Source organism: Ptychodera flava, chromosome 16 (assembly GCF_041260155.1).
Source record: "Ptychodera flava strain L36383 chromosome 16, AS_Pfla_20210202, whole genome shotgun sequence".
Taxonomy (NCBI): domain Eukaryota; kingdom Metazoa; phylum Hemichordata; class Enteropneusta; family Ptychoderidae; genus Ptychodera; species Ptychodera flava.
The window spans coordinates 40,972,928-40,993,466 of record NC_091943.1 but is presented as its reverse complement, the minus strand read 5'-3'; the positions used below and the strand labels follow the sequence as shown (position 1 = coordinate 40,993,466).

At 35.0% G+C, this 20,539-nt stretch overlaps 1 protein-coding gene across 1 annotated transcript in view; it reads right to left on the bottom strand.

Annotated features, from left to right (window-relative positions):
- Positions 1-276: 276 nt before the first annotated feature.
- The window catches only part of LOC139114018 (E3 ubiquitin-protein ligase MYCBP2-like), a 44,010-nt gene continuing 23,747 nt past the window's right edge, over positions 277-20,539 (bottom strand). The window contains exons 4-7 of the mRNA XM_070675492.1: positions 11,672-11,783; positions 7,043-7,149; positions 6,225-6,419; positions 277-399 (exon numbers count right to left, since the gene is read on the bottom strand). Of these exons, the coding sequence (XP_070531593.1) occupies positions 277-399; positions 6,225-6,419; positions 7,043-7,149; positions 11,672-11,783 (537 nt within the window). The remainder of the gene's footprint in view (positions 400-6,224; positions 6,420-7,042; positions 7,150-11,671; positions 11,784-20,539) is intronic.

Sequence of the window (20,539 nt, the reverse complement as noted above, 5' to 3'; positions counted from 1 at the left end):
TGTCAAGATATTATGACTAGTGATCCCTGACTGTTAAGACAAGAGGAAAGTATTGACACACTGTAGCTAATAGTTGGAAAATTTCAGCTATTTATCACTACAATAAGGCCACACACTTCTCTATGATAAGACCACACACTTTTCACCAATAAAAACATGTTTCAGAAAACTGGAAAAAAATATAAAAATACTAAAACTTGACCCAAAATTTGAGTCTCTCTCTCCGAAGACTTATCTACTTACCTCAAAGGTTTATTTTTATACCATCTATGGCAGTCAAAACATACTCACCTTACATATAGGACATTGTGAAAATCCAAATGTAATTCGGGGTCCAACCCAACGTTTCTCTAGAATGTAACAGCAACAGTGTAAATGGAAAACATGACTGCAGTCCAACTGTTGAGGGAGAGGCAAAAGTTCACAAGTTAAGCATGTACTGTAGTTGATCAGAGAAAACTACCCCATACTATTTATTTGCTCACGTGTTTACACACGTGAGCATATGTCGCAGCGATGTCTGTCTGTCTGTGTGTCCGTCTGTCTGTCTGTCTGTCTGTCTGTCTGTTGGTCCGATATCTCAAAAACAGCTAGTCAGATCAGAATCAAATCTGGTACATATATTCAGTTAGCAAATGGCAAGAACTGATTAGTTTTTGGTGGGTGTGGCTTGCACACTTTTTACTCATTTGCATAATTAATGATTTTGGAAAAAATGGATATACATTAAAAATAACTACACACAATTTGATGAGATTTGCTACAAATGTTGATCACACCAAGATATATCAGCAGTGGGAAGCATTAAGGGAAGACATGAAAGATAGTTGCTAATTTGCATATTTAATGAACTTTCCTATTCAGGGATATATATCTGATTTGACTGGATCAAATTGACCAAACTTGGTATGTATATTGAAGATACTATGATTTAACATTATTGAAAGTCATTAAGCATTTTAACTTCAGCCAATTCCCAATTTGCATATTTAATGAACTTTGCTAATTAGGGATATATATTTGAATTGACTGGACCATTGTTGATGAAACTTGCTACATATATTGAAGCTACTATGATACAACATTCTTGAAAGTCATTAAGCATTTTTACTTCAGCCAATTCTGAATTTGCATATTTAATGAACTTTCCTAATTAGGGATATATATCTGAATTAACTTGATTTTAGTTATTGAAACTTGCTGTATACATCAAAGATACTGTGATATAACATTATTGAAAGTCAAAAGACATTTTTACTTCAGCCAATTCCTAATTTGCATATTAAAGGAATTTGTATAATTAGGGATATATATATCTGAATTGACTGGATCAAAACGGATGAAACTTGCTATGTACATTAAAGACACTATTATACAATATATTTGAAAGTCATTAAGCATTTTCTCTTCAGCCAATTCCTAATTTGCATATTTCATGAACTTTCCGAATTAGGGATATATATCTGAATTGACTTGACCAAAGTTGACAAAACTTGCTACATATATTGAAGACACTATGATACAACAAAGTTAAAAATCGTTAAGCATTTTTACTTCAGCCAATTCCTAATTTACATATTTAATGAACTTTGCTAATTAGAGATATATATCTGAATTGACTGGACCAAAGTTGATGAAAATTGCTATACACATTAAAGATACTATGATACAGCATTATTGAAAGTCATTAAGCAATTTTTCTTCAGCCAATTCCTAATTTGCATTTTCGATGATCTTTCCCCTGAGATTCACTTGATCAAAGTTGGCAAAACATGCTATTTACATTGATGATTGTACCAGGTTAAAACAATATCGAAAGTCATCTCACATTTTCATGTCTGCTAATTTATAATTTGCATATCTAATGAGCTTTCACAGTTTGGCATATATGGCTTGAAGGACTTGGCCAAAGGTAATTACACGTGCTATATAAAGTGGTGATACAATGACAGCAGTCAAAGAACTTTAATATTTTCATTTCATCTAATTACATATTTGTATACTTCATGACCTTTTAGAATTAATCCTTGGTGAATATTGTTCATTTTGTTGATCATAATACTTTCAATAAAGTTGCAAACATGTGGCAAAGGTTCAAATTTACACATAACTGCAATATATAATGAAACACGTGAGCATTTACAGTTCATATCTGGTTTTCAATAAGCAAACAATCACACACACACACACACACACACACACACACACACACACACACACACACACACACATATATATATATATATATATATATATATATATATATATATATATATATATATATATATATATATATATATATATATATATATATATATATATGTGGCTTTTTCCACCAATCAGATAAGATCCCATTGTCACATATATATGACAAAATGTCAGCTAAAAATGACAATTATACTAGTTTGAAGGTTTATATGAGATCATAGTTAGTACAGAACAAACCAGATTTAAAAGCTATTAAACAATTGTTTCAGATCAGTTGATATTCTGACCAAAATCGTTTACTTAAATACATTTACTTGTACACATCTGAGTCATCCCTGCCATTCAATATACCAAATTTGAAAGTTATCAGCCTGGTAATTTAGAAAATTGGCCTAAAATTGTTGTATGTGTAAGTTTATCTGAACAAAGTTAACTGAAGTCATTCTTGATACATTAATGATACACATGAAATTTTATCAAATTCTGCACAGTCATTGTCAAAATATTTTCAAAAGTCCATGGGCATTGATTATTGAAAATCATATTGAGTATGCAGGCCTAAGCAATCATACTTTTCCTTACAGTTGACTCTTAAAATGCCATGCCCGTATATATCTGTACACGCCCAACTCACACTCAGTGCCACGCATGGATATATCTGAAAACGGCCTGAGGTTCGCTAAGGCAAAGTTTGGAGCTTGATTTCCCGCGTTTAAGGGGGCGCTGCACCAAATACAGCATAATTTGCTCAAAAACCACTTTTTTGCAATTCAATTCACTTTCATTCAATTTAATTAATTTGTTAACCAAAGATTAAAATACTGGTTGGGTTCACCTTTCAGCTTGTCAAGCAGTCGTAAGTTGCTTGATACAGAAGTGTTAATTTATGCAAATGTATGCAAATCACCCTATTTCCTGGCTTCTTTTTTCTCCCAATTTCAAAATTTCCAAAGAATTTAACTCCACTCTGGCTGGGTCAAATTTTTTGAAATTTTCACATTATGTTCTTTAAATGATATATAACAAAATGAATATTTTGTTTGGCAATAAAATTCTCCCATTTTGAATAAGAGGCATTTTAATTCTGCTAATCATGATTTTGATCACTTTCTTTGAGTGTCCGTCTTACCATTTTTAGCTCACGTGTTTACGCGTGGGCTAATGTCATAGTGATGTCTGTATGTCCGTCCATGTGTGTTTATGTTAGTGTGTGTGTGTGTGTGTGTGTGTGTGTCTGTTTACATGGTAACTCAATAACGCCTGAACAGATTCAAGTCAGATTTGGTACACAGGTACCATATGCTACTTGCAAGAACTGATTAGGGGCCGTCGATAATAAAAGCTGACGCACGACAAACGTAATTCTTTCGTTTAGGGGGGGAGGGGGTAAAAGCTCATTTCGTTTTGTGTGCGTCAAAATTGCATAAGGATTTTCTTCTATTGTTTTCGAAGTGCGAATTTGCAGCGAGAGTAAAATACTACCTTTGCGTTCATCGAGAACAGAATGACCACAAAATAGGGAGACAGAAAAGACAACGAAAAGACATAAAAGTGAAATAGAAACTTGTATGCTTTTTCAACTTGAAACATGTAGGTGAAACATTTTCCAAGGTGTGAAATACATTAAAAGGTTCTGTGTCTTAAAAAGTGAAAAACGTAAAGTGGAGGTTTTAATTTATGTGCACTTCTGGTATTTTTTCATGGGTGTGCAGATCAGAGAGGTGCGTGTGGGGTGTCAGAAGCGGCATCATAACACGAATTTGATTTTGCATAAGAACTTTCGTTTTGAGGGGGGAGGGAGGGGGCTTCAATTAAAATGAAGGAATTACATTTCTTGTGCGTCAGCTTTTATTATCGACGGCCCCTTAGATTTTGGTTAGTGTGGCTTGCATATTAATGAAGTTATGCAATATTGTTTTTTTCCGTACATTGGTTCCCCTATGGAGACGGTAATGATAGAGTAGACATATATCAAGAAATACTGCACACAATTTCATGAAACTTTCCATAGATGACGATCTCAGAATATTATGATGATGCTATGACTGTCATGTCAATTATCTGCTCATTTGCATATTTAATGAACTTTTGTTATGAGTGAGATACATGCAACAAATATTGATCTGATATATATCTAATTATGCTTAGAAGCATTGGGCAGTGTCAAGTTAATAAATAGCTCATTTGCATATTTTACGAAGTTTTATAATTAGTCATATAACTCGGATATAACTGCACCAAATTTGATGAAGTCTGCTGCACATACTGATCTGACTGATATCTAGCTGTGGTGTAAAGCAATTAGTAGTGTCAAGTTAATTAAGGGTTCATTTGCATATTTAATGAACTTTGTAATTAGGTATATAACTCTGAAATTACGGCACCAAAGTCTGTGAAATCTGGTACAGATATTGATCTGATAAATATCTAATTGTACTGACAAGCTTTTGGCAGTGTCAAGTTAACAAATAGCTCATTTGCATATTGTATGAAGTTTTGTAATATTGTCATATTACTCCGAAATAATTGGACCAAATGTGATGAAATCTGCTGCAGATACTGATCCGACAGATAGCTAATTGTGGTGTAAATCATTTAGTTGTGTGGAGTTAAGTAAGGGTTCATTTGCATATTTAATGAACTTTGTAATTAGTGATATTACTCCAAAATTTCAGCATTACATTTGATGAAACTTGCTACAGATATTGATCTGATAAATATTCAATTGTATTGAGAAGCATTGAGCTTGTCAAGTTAATAATTAGCTCATTTACATATTATTAAATAAAGTTTTGTAATTAGTGATTTAACTCTGAGAGTACTGTGCGGTGTTGCTGAAACCTGCTACATATAATGATATTACAGATATCTGATTGTTCTTATTACACGCCTCACACAGGTGTCGATTATATTGGCATGAATTTGGTTTATTGACAGGAATATTGAAAAACATAATACAATAAATCCTTGTCAGAGATAGTTACTCTGGCAGTAGACCGTAAACACGTCTAGTCTTATCAGAAGTCTGTCTTCCACTCCGCATTGTTTGCTCTGTCAGAATAAACTGTCTGTCTTTGTTCTTGTGTTTTGGTTAGTGATTAAACTGAGGTCTGTTAGAATAAACAATGTCTGTCTTTGTTCTTGTGTTTTGGTTAGTGATTAAACTGAGGTCTGCAAATGTTGCATAACATGTCCTTGCTCATTGATTTGTACCCTTTAATACGAGACAGGTCAAAGGTACAATTGTTTTACACAACGTCATAACAGTCAAAAAGTATGCAGTAATTCATATCATACTGTATTATTTCATGCGTCCAGTAGTGTCGATCAATGTCAATACATGTCAAGTCATCAGCAGTCAATTTCAATGCCTGATAACTAAGTTTGTAATTTTGTCAAACTCAAAGTCATCCATTCAGGGGTCACATTAGTAGGTCATGTTGAGTAAATGCTAAAATTTTCTAGTCTGTTTACTGACAATTAATGAATCTGTTGTGAAACACGTGAGCATATTCAGTTCATATCTGGTAGAATGATAGATAATGCAAAATAAAATTTGCTAAATCAAACATTGAAAGACTACTCGAAGCTTCTTCATTTCCTGATCTTTGAAATTCATAGTGGTTTGGCTGGGCTTCCAATCACAGGAAACACACTAAGTGTAGATGTATATGGTTTTGAACTGTATCATATCTGTGTCGGAGTTCAAAATAAAATAAATAACACTTTCCCTGTCTAAAAGAAGTGTAACATGTCAAGTTTATTGGCTCAAAAAGATCTTGGCATGTGAGGCTGTATGGTATGGCGTAATAGGGTTAATCATTTCACCTAAACGTTTTATTTCAGTTGAATCCAATCAGCAGTTTTTGAAGTATACAAAATCTTGATAACAGTTACACATAGAAACAAACAGACCAGTGGAAAGACAGACAGAGGTAAAAGATTATGCTCCCATGTGTAGCAGGAGTTGAAAGCAGCATTAAAAGTTGTACATGTTGAGGTGACAATGATAGTACCTGTATAGCCGGTGCTGCAGAGAGTGCTTCTGTAAAACATATCATACACATATCATCAGCATCTTGCTTCAACATAGAACCATGTTTATTACCACTGCAGCCATACAGACATGGTAGACACCTTTCTTCTTCTTTAATACCACCACACTGGTGTCCACATGGATGAGTTTTACCGCATGCATTCTCAGCATGTTTCTACGACATGACAATAGGTATTAGATTAGAGTCAGTGACAATTCATCTAGATCGCTGCTTCAAGAAAAGAAAAGAACATGCTACTTTTCATGACATAGATTGCTGCAAGTACAGTTATCCTCTCTGGTAGAACATCAGAATACATCATAAAATCATAAATCTTGAATGTCCATGTTTATTATAAATCAGTCTGTTTGTACAAATACATTTAATGCACAAGAATTACAACCATAAGTTCTTCTTGATAGTAAATTGTCTTTGTCAAAGTCAAGCACGTATGGTTGTCACTTACCATTTTCAGGCATGAATAATCACAGCACAACAGGCATCAAATGTGATCATATTCCAAAATTTATTGCAAACTATACTAACATCTGTAGTCACTTGACTGTTGTGCCAAATTTGAAAGAGACTGACCATAATATGGGGCCATGGCTGCCAAAGTACAAAACCCAAATAAGACTGTGAAAGAAGTGAATGTAGGTATGCTGTAGAAAATGAAAACAGACAGTGCTTTACTTATATTATGTTACAGGTTGGCACCAAAATGTCAACTCAGTGTTATTTCCTAAATCAGTACTTGTATTCAGCAAGTCTATACTAGCATCATATTCATAACACACCTGACAGTCCGGATCAGTGCAGACATATCCTATGGCTAATAACCCTGTGTTCGATGTACTTCCACAAAACCTGCATGCACTTGAACTTGCACTGCCACTGGTTGTACCTAAAGAATATAGCAGGGCATATTCATCACTTGAGTGACATTATAATCAGTTGTTAATAGGGCACAGTTCACAGTTTACGTCACTGTTCTCTCATTAATATGCAAAAATAGATATTTGTCCACATTTTTTGATTACGCTTTTGAAAATTGCGCATGCAAAGTAACAACAAATACTAAAAGGCATATTCACGACTCAGAGTACAACCTGCAAAAACGGCCGTGTATGCAACATTGATAAAATTTGTCCGCATTTCAAGCTGCGTGTCCGATGTCGCGCGCGTACAGCTATATTTAGTAACAAACCTGTAACCATGAACAGTGCTATTCAATTGAAACTGTGAGAGGATACAAAATTACAATAATTTGGACACTTAAGATTGAAACAGCACAGATAAACTCCTGATGTTGCAAACAGCAGAGATAAAACCCTGATGTTGCCAATAGCAAAGATAAAACCTTGATATTGCCAACAGCAGACATGAAGCCTTCTAATGTGATGCCAAAAAAGCACTGATGCTGCCACATCTTTGAAATTTATTGCTACAAGTCTCTAGATCTGTCTATATTTATTTGGATAACAATTAGATATTATTTATCACATGCACAGGCCAATTCGTTGTTTTTTCGCAAAATAAAATTTTAAAGTAAAGACTTCTGAGAAGCAGTAATGATATTGTACGATGTGTGTATGACTCATTATATTTAAACTCTGAAATGATAGAGTTATGGAATAAGCTTCTTTTTGCATAACTTAACCAAGCTATGTATATTTATCACCAGATTTTCTTTTGCTGTTATATGGACAATGAGTCCGAAATAAAGTCTATAATAATAATAATAATAATAATTTTCTTACCAATTCTGCATTTACATTTTGGAACTATTCTGGAGTAATATCAATACGTCATGGGCAAGTTTGTCAATCATTTCTAGTCGTAGGTGGCATTAATGAGGAATATTGCCCTCATGATTGTGTAACTTTGCAAATTCCAGATGATTGTTCAGTTGACATGTACACATTGTGAAGTTATACAAGATTTCAATATAGCATAGGCCTAGCAATTTAGAAATTTCTTGAAACCAGGGTTGAGCTCAGCCCTGTACATGTTGTATGCTCATGGAACCCATGGTAATGCCACAAGCTTGGAGTTTGTTGTTTCAGAAAATTATCCACTTACACATAATCCTTTTGGAATACATGGGCTTTACACTCTTGTGTTTTCATTGTTCAGATTATCATGGTCGATGTCTACTATAATATTTATTTCATGACATGACTTTTGGAGGCTAAGCATGTGGTCTGGACGCAGCACTTCACCCATATTGTTATTACAAAGTGGCAACTGTATGTTTGCCGCATGAAAGTACTCTTGTGCGTGAAAGTTCCGGTGGCGGTCCAGTCTAATTATTTGAAAATGGAGCTCAATATTGGCAAAAACTCTACTGCATGAGTACTCAAAATTTGCCAAGCGGGTGTTTTTGCCAGATAAATAATTATGATTGATTGTTACGAAATTTCATGTCAGACAATAATTTTCATTGAGGAGAAATACTGGTTGCCATGTTCTTTGTTTACGTTGATTAGCACATTCAAGATTGACGCAAAAAAAGGTTCTGACACACTAAAATTGATGACATACATGCCATGACATACAACAGTACATGTAAGAGGATAAATGTATTTTTATTAAGAGATGACAAACTTAGCTTGTGCATGTGGTGAGGAGAGTTATATGAAACTTTTTAAAGAATTAATAAACTCAGCTAATCAGTTGATGGAAGTACAGAGTATAACAAAAGAACCTTCATTTGCTTCTTGAGAAATGTAATTTTTTTGTATTTTATGAATTTTTATTGAGGCCTTCAATAATGCTTACAACACTTGTAGAAATGTGAACACAGTTCTCTCAAATCATGAAAGTAGAAGAAAATCACCTCCATCATCAAACCTTAGACAGTAAAATCAAACATACCAACAAGTCCTTTTATATAAGAGTCTCAGAGATACAATATTATGAAACTCTAAAATGGATTATTCGTTATGATGTGAAGTAGAATTAAGTGCTTTCAAAACACCTCCCCATTTTTTATTGTGAGAGCTTAATTTTTTTATTGCCAAACAGTATTCTACCTTCTGAATAGTTTGTAAATATTTTTTGAAAACCAAAAGGTCATATTTTTTATTGTCAAATTTGGCCAGATAGATGTGTCTTTTGGCAACCAATATCAAAAAGTTGATCAATATAGAGTATTTCACATCACCAATTATAATTTGACTGGCTTCTGGTAACATGTTTAGTCCTGCTTTACTACCCCACAGTCTTAGAAAACCATCCCAAAACTCAACTACATATCTACAGTTGTAGAAAAGGTGTAACAGTGTTTCATCTTCTTCTTTACAGAATGTACGGTACATTTGCTAGCTACAACTCGGGGTGGTTTCATTTTACATAGAGAATAATTTGTAGGCAGAATGTTGTGCAGAATCTTTAACTGAAATTCTCTAAGTTTTGTGTCAATTGTTACCCTAAAAGGAAGCGCATAGAGTGTAGACCAACAATTAATGTGTTTGTAAATATAAAACTGAAATAAAATTCTGATTTGGGGCCAATAAAGTACTGATTTACAATATGCTTTGTAACAATTTTTGTTGTACAGCAGTTAACTTCTATGGAGAAATTGTTGAAACTAATATTTGTTTGCAGTTCTGGAACAGAGAAATTTCTAATATACTCTATTTATTTATTCATTTATTTGGAAATCCTACGGGATCAAGTCCCATTTACAGGTTCCTCAGAAGCTCAAAAGAAAACGGTTAAAAAAACCAAAAAAAAACACTGAACAAGCCAGCACCAAACAAAAAGTATTTACAAAACTAAATCAAGTGTAGGACACACAAAGACAAAAAACAAAACAAACAAATCAACAAGAACAGCCATTAAAATATAACATGTCTAATGTCAGACTTAAATGAATCATTATAAAAATATCAATATTGTAGTTATTACGAACCAATTCATTAAAATTACTCATACATCTGTTAAGAGGAGAAAGTTTAAAAACATTGATACGGCTACGAGGTGGTCTGAATGTAAGACAGGTGCGCAAAAGTTTGCCAGGTGCATGAAAGCATAGCTTAGATAAAACATCTGGCAAATTATAAAATCCAGTTGCACACTTGCGTAAAAACATCATATGAAGATAACAGTGACGTCGCTCCAAAGTTAGTAAGTTAAACATGGTACAGAGAGCTTCATACTGGTCAGCATGATATGAAATAAGAGTTTTGAAACACAAATATTTTATTAATTTACGTTGAACATTTTCAAGGAATTCCATATCTGATTTTTGCCATGGGTTCCAGACAACAGAACCATACTCGAGACAGCTCCTTTCAAGAGAAGTATCTATGTTTTTCCATTTAGCTGGAATGGCCCTCATCAAACCAAACCATTTCAGAATAGATGATTGTGGGACTCCCCTTTCTCTCACCTCATTTCAGTCTAAAAATTTACAATTTTTTTTGAAAAGTTGACCAACATAAATAAATCCACAATTATAGAATTCTGGGAAATAAACTGATTTCCCTCCAAAGAGAATGTTCTTGTTGTTCCATATGACTTGATTCAAACTTTCATCTTCATTTGTTTCATTCTTGTTACCATTGTAGTCAGACCACACAGAAAGCATAGTGTAAAAGAAACCAGAGATTTTGACATGTAGCTTTTTAAGGTCAAACTTACATTTTAAAAGTAAATCAACCTTACCAAGATTCCCTTTTTTTTTAAATTTTCCATGGATGGTTCACATTTTCATCACACAAGCGTCTAATCCAATTCAGTTTTTGAGCTTTATAAATAGTTTTTAGGTCTTGCATGGACAGACCACCCTTTTCAATCTCTCCAAATAACAGTTTGTCTACAAATTTCATCAGGATCTTTCCATAAAAACTTGTACAAAAGTTTGTTGACTTCTTTTAATCTATCATAAGGAACATCAATCACATTATGTACTGAAATCCCAATAGATTTAATTATTCAGATTTTTCCAAAGAGGGAGAGATTTCTGCTTCCCCAAAATTTAAGACTTTCTCTGAGTTTTTCCAAGGGACCAGCTATGTTGAATTCAAGTGCAGTAGCTTTGTCATAAGAAACATAAATACCAACTATTTTCATTGGTTCTTTTGGCTATTTGACTGGTTACGTGGAGTATCTTCACAATTTTTATATTTACCTAACCACATGGCTTCACATTTACCTGGATTCACTGTCAGACCAGAGACAATTTTAAAATTTTTGAGTAAATTCAAATTTTTTGCTGATGTCACGTCTGCAAGAAAGCATGTCAAGTCATCGGCAAAGGAGAAGTTTTTAATTTCTGAGAAATGTGATTTATTCTTCTGATAAAACACAGCAAGACACTGCTTGTGTGTACTTGTGTGTAATTAGGTTTGATTTGGAATGAAGTGGAATACGTGAAATTCACTGTATGGTAAATATAACTAGGATGGATTAATACTTACTGCTGCCTGTTCCTTTAAATTCTACCATAGCCTTTAAAGTTTTACTGTCAGCCAGAGTCATCACCCAGAATAGCTTAGTCCTACCACAGCCTTCATGTAAGTCAACTTTTATCTATTGTTAAAATAGCAATATTCACTAAAATTTAGAATATACACAAACTATTGTACAGTATCAGCTATACTTCACTGAAAAGAATTTCAAATTTTCAAAATGATCTTAAGTGTGAGTGTAATTTTTAAGATACTTCTCTTGATTCTTCAACAATGATTGCCCAATTGCAAATGACCTTGAAATCAGCAAACCAGGGACTACTTGGCAGTAAAAATACCGTCAAGGACACTATGTGCTCACATTCGGTTTGAATTGGTCCATTCGAGAAATATTTAAACCAGGAAAAACAAGAATGACAAAAGCAAATTAAAGCTGCAAGCAGCGTTGGCGGGGCCCAAGCGATTAACCTGGTTTCCAATCTTCCACTGATTATATTATGTGCAAAATTTTAGCTTGAAAACAGTCAAATTCTTGTAAAGAAGAATTTTGAACATCATCTCACATTTATCTGTTCCACGCAAAATACAATATGGCGGCAAAAACATGTGAGCGATCTAATTGCCTTTCACAAACCTGAAAGAGCTCTCACTAAGAATGACAAAAGTGGAATTTCACTTCCATCAGTGTTTTGGTTCAGGAGAAGAAGATTTGTAGAGATAAATTGCGATTTTAAAGAAATCAAATATGGCGCCTTAAACTGAGCACGGTGACCTACCAAAAATTTGTTTCAAAAGTACAAGACAAATTTGATTTAGATACTACTCAAAATTTACAATACAGGAAGGTTAAAATATTCCATCAAATAAATGTATTCATCTCTGAAATTTTTGGCGTAATAATTGCAAATTTGGTTAAAAAATAAATAATTAGTCATATATTTTTTCATTTCATCTTTACTGTTTAAAGTTTTACTTTTGTATAATTTTTTGACAAAACTGTGAAAATTTAGAAAATCAAGTATGGTGACCCCCTCTTTTTTCTTTAATATTTGATTATTCTCATATGCTAGAATGCAAAAATTTCCATGTGTTCTTCCTTGTGTTGCTTTCTGGCCTGATCTTGTTTAGGTAATGTTTTACTGTCATGAGACACAAACTCATCTTCAACTACAATGTATATCGGAGTCAGAGCTATCTCTGTCACTGCTCACGTATATACTACAGTAGCAGGGCGGTATCTGATAGTGGCAGTTGCCCATAGGAAGTAGCTGTATTAACTTTGATAATTTTGACACTATTTTTGTTCAGTTTATCATACAACTGCGTTCTTGTTCTACTCTCTACAACATGTTGAACTGTCCAGTATTCAGCTTGCTAGCACAGCCTGTGTATGTGTACCACGTATCAGTGCTGACAACTGACTATCAGTCTGGACTCTAATTAAACTATCACCTAAATACATATATACAGGTTTTGTCGACAAACTGAAAATTGTGTGTTTGAGCATGCTGTAGGGAGACAGCAGGAAACTGTAGTTGATATATTAGATAGATTGCAAAAATCATCAACGGTTGCAGCTTCTGCCCTGTTACTAGGCTCAAGTTAGATTTTTTTACGACAATCACACATGTTTAGATTTTTTCGAGATATAAGTCATGGAATGTGACAAAATGGTTGTAGATTCTGTTAAATTATTACTAACATAACAACATTTGAATGACATAAAAATGGTATTCACTTCATTAGAATACCTACAAAAAACTTGGAATCGGAAAGTGTAAAACATAAAAGGGAACCAATAAATTTTCAAGTGCCCCCTGCAGGTAGAGCAAAATTTTCAAGTCCCCCTCTACTACCCCCAAAATTTTCGATTTCCCCTTCCTGAATGAATACCTCCAGCCCCCCTCCCCCCCCCCACACACACACCTTTTTTTGTTAACGCAGCCTTAGTAACAAACCTGCAATCGCTATCACTGCTGTACTGTACATATCGCACTATAACGGCACGAAACCTGTTTCAGCATACCAGTTTTTCAAACGAATTATACGTAGATATCCATTTTCATAGCAGTTCAATAGTAAAATACTCAAAGACTTGACAAATTTGTGCATGTAAGACGTTCGATACATTTGCTTTACGCTTGAATTTAGCATGGAGCTTTGGTAACTCCATGAATTTGGCAAGCGATGCTCGGACAGCGCACAGCGTATCGATGACACTGGGTCAGGGGTCATCACCAAAAAAGTCAGTGCGTATCCACGGCCAGCTTGAATCATGCCACGGATCGCGGAAATCACGGATCATAATTCAAATGTTCATATCTATTACTTAAACAGAACCCTAAAATATAAAACACATAATGTTTTGATATGGAGAAACATCTTTTTGTTTCACTGACGATCAAGTTAAATGCTCAAATATCGCGACAAGACTTGCGCAGTTGCACAATATGAATGCGGAAGTACATCGACTGTACTATACTCGGCGGACGAGCGAGCGCCTTCTCTGAAAATCTGTTTCCGATATAAAACGTCACAATAACTGAAAATTCTTGCGAATTCATCTTCAAGGAAGCCAATTCACACAAGTTTCTAACATCAGTACGGATATTTGCTTATTGGCAGCAATACACCACCAACATTTTCGCCGTTCAGGAGTGCCTTACTCGCTCTACCATGTTAAAAAAGCCGCATGCTTTGGCCGTTTAAATTTACCCATGGAGATCGCCATTGTGAATCTCGCCGCAGAGACTCCAGTTAACCACAGACCGTTGCCGGGAACAAACACACCTGAACGAAGGGCTACTTTTGCACTAATAAACCTCACAAATTAAGGAAGTACATGTTTACTGAGTGTTCCCACTGTAATAAGTTGTGCAAACAATTCTTCTGAACAGCTACACTCTCAACTGAAATGGTCACACCTATTTAGACCTAGAACTATGGCAAGAGCGTCCAGCTTTGAAAAGCAATTTTACCGACAGGCTGTGAGTAACAGCAGCCATTTTAAACCTAGTTTCCTTCCCAACTGACAACAATCAATAAACTATTTGTAGTTGGTAATTGCGGCCGCCTGCTAGCCGCATCGTAGACTGTGATTTGTGAATATTTTAGTGGGGTGAAGGCGATGTGATATCGGATATTTACCCGCGATTTAATCGTCTAGAAACGAAGCTAGAGTCAGTCCTTGGAAGTCAGGTTTGACAAGAAGTGTAAGGTGGTGAAATGTCCGATATACATATCGGATATTTACCTGCGTTATGACAGAATCTGGTATCGTTTAGTATCGAAGCTAGAGTCAGTCCTTGGAAGTCGGGTTTGACAAGAAGTGTAAGGTGGTGAAATCTCCGATATATATCTAACATTTACCGGCGATTTGAGAAAATCTAGTATCGTCTAGTAACGAAGTTAGAATCAGTCCTTGGAAGTCGGGTTCGACCAGAACTTTAAGGTGGTGTATTCTTCGATATATATCGGATATTTACCCGCGATTTGAGAAAATCTAGTATCGTCTATTATTGAAGCTAGAGTCAGTCCTTTGAAGTCGGGTTTGGCAAAACCTGTAATGTGGTGAAATCTCCGATATATACCGGATATTTACCCGCGATTTAACAGAAAGTATATAGTCTAGTATCGAAGCTAGAGTCAGTCATTGAAAGTCGGGTTTGACCAAAACTGTAAGGTAGTTAAATCTCCGATATCGGATATTTACCCTCGATTTGACAGAATCCAGTATCGTTCAGTATCGAAGTTACAGTCAGTCCTTGGAAGTCGGGTTTGACCAGAACTGCAAGGTGGTGTATTCTTCGATATATATCGGATACCCGGGATTTGACAGAATCTAGTATCGTCTAGTATCGATATTGGAGTCCCCAAATCGCTGATAAATATCTGGTAAATATCGGCAATTTCACAGACCTTGCGTGCCGAGGCACAGGGCAAGTCATTCTAGTATTGTGTGCTATTTATATTAGAGTCCCCAAATTCCCAATAAACATGCAGTAAATATATCGACGATTTCACAGATCTGGCGTACCGATGCATAGGGCAAGTCATTCTACTATTGTCTAGTATCGATATTAGAGTCCCCGAATCGCTGATAAATAAAGGGTACATTTCGGCGATCTGAAAGACCGAGCGTGCAATGGCACACAGCAATTACAGTGAAATTAGATCAAGCTGCAGAACTTCATTAAACAAGGTGTTGTTTTAATAGGTGTGTATCAGCGATTTTTATGACATTTACAGCTGGTCTTGATGTGGTCTTGTTTACATTTTTAATCAGCTACATGCTCTCAGTTACACAACACACCAGGGCCACTCCATGCATGTCAGATAGAGAAACATAAACAAATCACCACACCTTGCAATGTCATGTATCTTTCTTTTTTATTAGTGATGAACAAGTGCGCGTGCATTGAGACACCTACATATAAAATTACCCGAATAGCTTCATTTATGATCCTTGACACTCACATATCAGCTGTGCGTAGACCCCAGTAATTGTGCCCTGGCGGGACCTTGTCTCTTATTCAGTCAATCACAGCAGTCGGCCACCCCTTAAATCTAGTGGCACACTCCTCTAAGTACTTCCGTGGCAGTATACTCGACAAAGTCACCTGGCGTACAAAAGCTGGTCGCCAAAGTTGCCTTACACAAGGGGCTGATATTAGGGTTCGTGTGACTGCTAGCTGAATTTGACAGCGGGCATTGCAGTCTGTTGTGCCGTCTTTGACTTTCAAGTGTACAATATAACATACATCACTGATCGATCTTCTGACTGACGAGGTTTTACACTGCAGCCTTATGAACATTGTGGCGACTTAACCGATCCAAATGCCTTTCGCAAACTTTAAAGTGCTCGCACTAAGAAAGATATGAGTAAAATTTCAGTTGAATCTGTGTGTTGGTTTTTGAGAAGAAGAGTTTTAATGATGAAATTGCGATTGTCGCTATATCCAATATGGCAAACAAACCACTTGACCGACACCAACGCCTTTCACAAACTTGAAAGTGCTCACACTAAGGGTGACAGAAGTAAAATTTCAGTTGGATCGGTGTGTTGGTTCTGGAAAGAATAGTTTTAAACATGAAATTGCAATTTTTCACAAAATCCAATATAGCGGCCAAAGCACATGACCGATCCAAATGCCTTTCGAAAATGTAAAAGAACTGCCACTAGGGATAATGAGTGTAAAATTTTAGTTCAATGTGTACACTGGTTCTGGAGAAGAAGATTGTTAAGGATTAAACTGCGATGAACATAAAATCCAATATGGCGGCCAAATTACGTGACTGATCAAAATGTTTTTCTGAAACTTAAAAGGACTACCACTAGGGAAAATAAATGTGAAATTTTAGTTCAATTGGTGTATTTATTCTGAAGGAGAAGATTTTTAAAAATTGCATTGCGATTTCACAAAATCCAATATGGCGGCCAAACCACTTGACCGATCGAAATATTTTTTGCAAACTTGAAAGAAATCACCCTAAGGATGACTTGAGTAAAATTTGAGCTTAATCGGTGTTTTGGTTCTAGAGAAGAAGATTTTTAAAGATTAAATTACGATTTTTGCAAAATCCAATATGGCGGCCAAACCACGTGACCGATCCAAACGCCTTTTGCAAACTTGAAAAAGATTACACTTAAGATGATATATGTGGAATTTTAGTTGAATCGGTGAATTTGTTCTGGAGAAGAAGATTTTTAGAGATTAAATTGTGATTTCACAAAATCAAATATGGCGACCAAACCACGTGACCGATCAAAATGATTTTTGCAAACTTGAAAGAGATCATTCAAAGGATGACATGAGTAAATTTGAGCTTAATCAGTGTTTGGTTCTGGAGAAGAAGATTTTTAAAGATTAAATGAGTATTTTAGAAAATTCAATATGGCGGCCAAGGTCACGTGACCGCATGCGATTTTATGTGCAAATTATGAAGACCTTAGGTCATGCTTGCTATACAAAAAAATTCAAATCGACTAGACCCCTAGGTCTTCTGGAGAAGCCATCTTTAGGTTTTTGGAAAATCCAATATGGCCGCCAGGTCACGTGACCAATCAAATTTCAAGGGTCAGGTGCACGAGTACTAATTAACACCTACTAGCTCTGCAAATTTGAGAAGTTTTCATTCAGCCGTTTAAGAGATCTAGGTCGACAAAGAATCGGCAGAAGAAGAAGAAGAAAAAGAGGAAGAAGAGGAAGTAGTAGAACTTGAGCAATAACAATAGGGTCCCAGCCGGTCGGCTTGGGCCCCTAATAAGTCTCCAACTTAGGTACTGGAGGTCATCTTTAGGAACATGCATATCAACTTCTATAGCAATGGGAGCAAATGTCAACAACAAAAAACAGAGAAGGCTTGATAAAAAGAAAAGGTGGGAGTGGGTAAAAAAATGCACAAGGGATCTGGTAAAAAAGTAATGCTACATCATCAATCTTCTAGACCCTACCCCCTCCTCAATATCAAATGTTCCACCCCTTGGTATTACATAAGACCAAATGACAGGAAGTACATTTACAACCTCGGAGATTTTTTAATTAATGCCATGAGTGTTATCATTCTAATGTAAACAGCACTTAAGGTAGTTAAAGATAGTGAAATGCCTTCCACTGTTGGCGGTGATTACAACATCTGGAATTATCCTGGATCCAAATTTCTCATCAGTTCTTGTATGTCTTACATAGAAAAGTTGCAAAAATTGGTCCAAAATGAAAAAAATCACCTCAGCTTTGTTTTCTGGATCAAATTTTCTGATAAATTGATACCAAATATGACAAAATTATGTTCACAGCCTTCAAAATTGTCTCACAACATATCCTGGGTTGGTGTAGGTCATTTAAGGTCACAAACTGAGAAAATTACCTAAAATAAACGAATTTTGGGGTTTCCCAACACTTTGAGCAGAAAATTTATCTAATAACATCTTTCGGGACTTTATACCAAATTACAAAGCTATCAAACAAGGGACTTTATACCAAATTACAAAGCTATCAAACAAGTAATTTTGAGATAAAGTTTTCTTGACCAAAAATGACAATATTGTCTTAAAAATACAAATTTTTATATTCAGGACAATTTCCACATATCTAACTATTGTCATCTCTTGACGTCTGCGTACCAAATATGAAAGCTGTCTGTCCAGGGGTTTTAAAAAGGAAATACTGTTTAAGAGTTTTTGACCAAAAATGACAAAATTGCTTAAAAATAGTAATTTTCCCAATTTTGTCATAATTTCAACAAATTAGAAGAGTAACATCCTTGTAAAGTGACAACCCAAATTTCAGAGCGATTGGGTTGGCGGTTTCAGAGAAGAAGAATTTTTACTGAAAATGAGAAAAATCACCAAAAAATTCAGCAAAAGTACAAAATTAAGGATATCTTCACAATATTCATAAAACTGTATAAGGTTTACCTAAGGTACTTGCACACAAATTTTCAAAGCAATCAAAAAAGCAGTTCTTGAGTTATTTATTCTTAACCATTTTCACATTATGTAAGCTCATTTGCATATAAATTGGCAATGCAGACTTCATTTGAACAAAATCCCATCTATAGCCCAGGATGCATCCACACACCAAATACCAAGCTGAAACGTGCAGCGGTTTGCGTGTTTTTGATGTTGACGGACATACTGTACGTACATACATACATACATACATACATACATACATACACACACACATACAGACGCCATCGACTTCAGCCTATACGATAAACTCACATTGGTATAACCAAATGTGAGCTAAAAACTACAAAACATCAGATAATGCTATAATAGGGAAACCAATACAAACATTTACAAATTTCTGACAATGCCATTCCTGTATATCACACAATATGAAAATCTTTGTTTTTCTCAATATGGAAAGTCAAGAATACTGTGACATTGGGCAAGGAATCAAATAAATAAATTCATTTATGAACAGTAAACAAACACAACAACTTCATGATGGCTTGCAGTAAGTTAATTGATGATTCGTTTGTAACATGAAACAATTTCACTAAAAATGTGAACATTTTGTCTTTGTCCACTGAAACATATGATCATTACATTAAATATTTTCTGTGATGGTTTTTCAATCTTTCATACAAATGTTTTGTGACTATTATTTTCCACTTGATTAAATTTGAAATGCCTATCTCAAAGTGCATGTTTGAATTTATGGTGGCTGGAAAGGCTAGAGCGTCAGTTATAAACTTCAATCAAACTATTAAAATATGAAAGTAGTCAACATTCTCTGTGGAATAAAAAAAACTAGACTTTTGGGCTCAAAGGCATTGCAGAGCTTAATAGCCTGTTGAAACTTCTGAAAAAACTGACCAAATAAGAAGTTGGGGAGTCCTTAGTGTATTAACTATGGTAGAGGTCACCTAGTTTTTAATAAATGTTTGAAAAAGGAAAGTCATTATTTGCTGTTTTTCAGGAAAGTTTGACAAGGTGGTGCTTGCATTCAGAGTGAGTGACTGCTATTGTAAATGCATTTTTAGGTTCCTTAAGTGTCAAAGAGGTGTCAAAAGTGAGATTAACCAAAAAGACTGCTCTGTGACTTCAAAAGAGGGGTGAAAATATGCTTGTTTTCAACATTTCTGACAGAATCAGTTTTCCTACATAATTTTATGCCAATTGAATCAAACCTATGAAATGAGATATGGACATGGAATTTTTACAGACTATTAACAAGGTTACAGACAAGATGACTGTAGGACAATTTTCCTGTATTTGAAGTACTTTTTGAAAAATCACATTTTGAAATTTGAAAGAATTTTTAAATATTTTTTGATATGTAAACCCATGTAAAATCATAAAGATAAATTTTATTTACAAATCCTGCCGTACACCTCTTACAATTAATAGTGTCAACATATTCATAA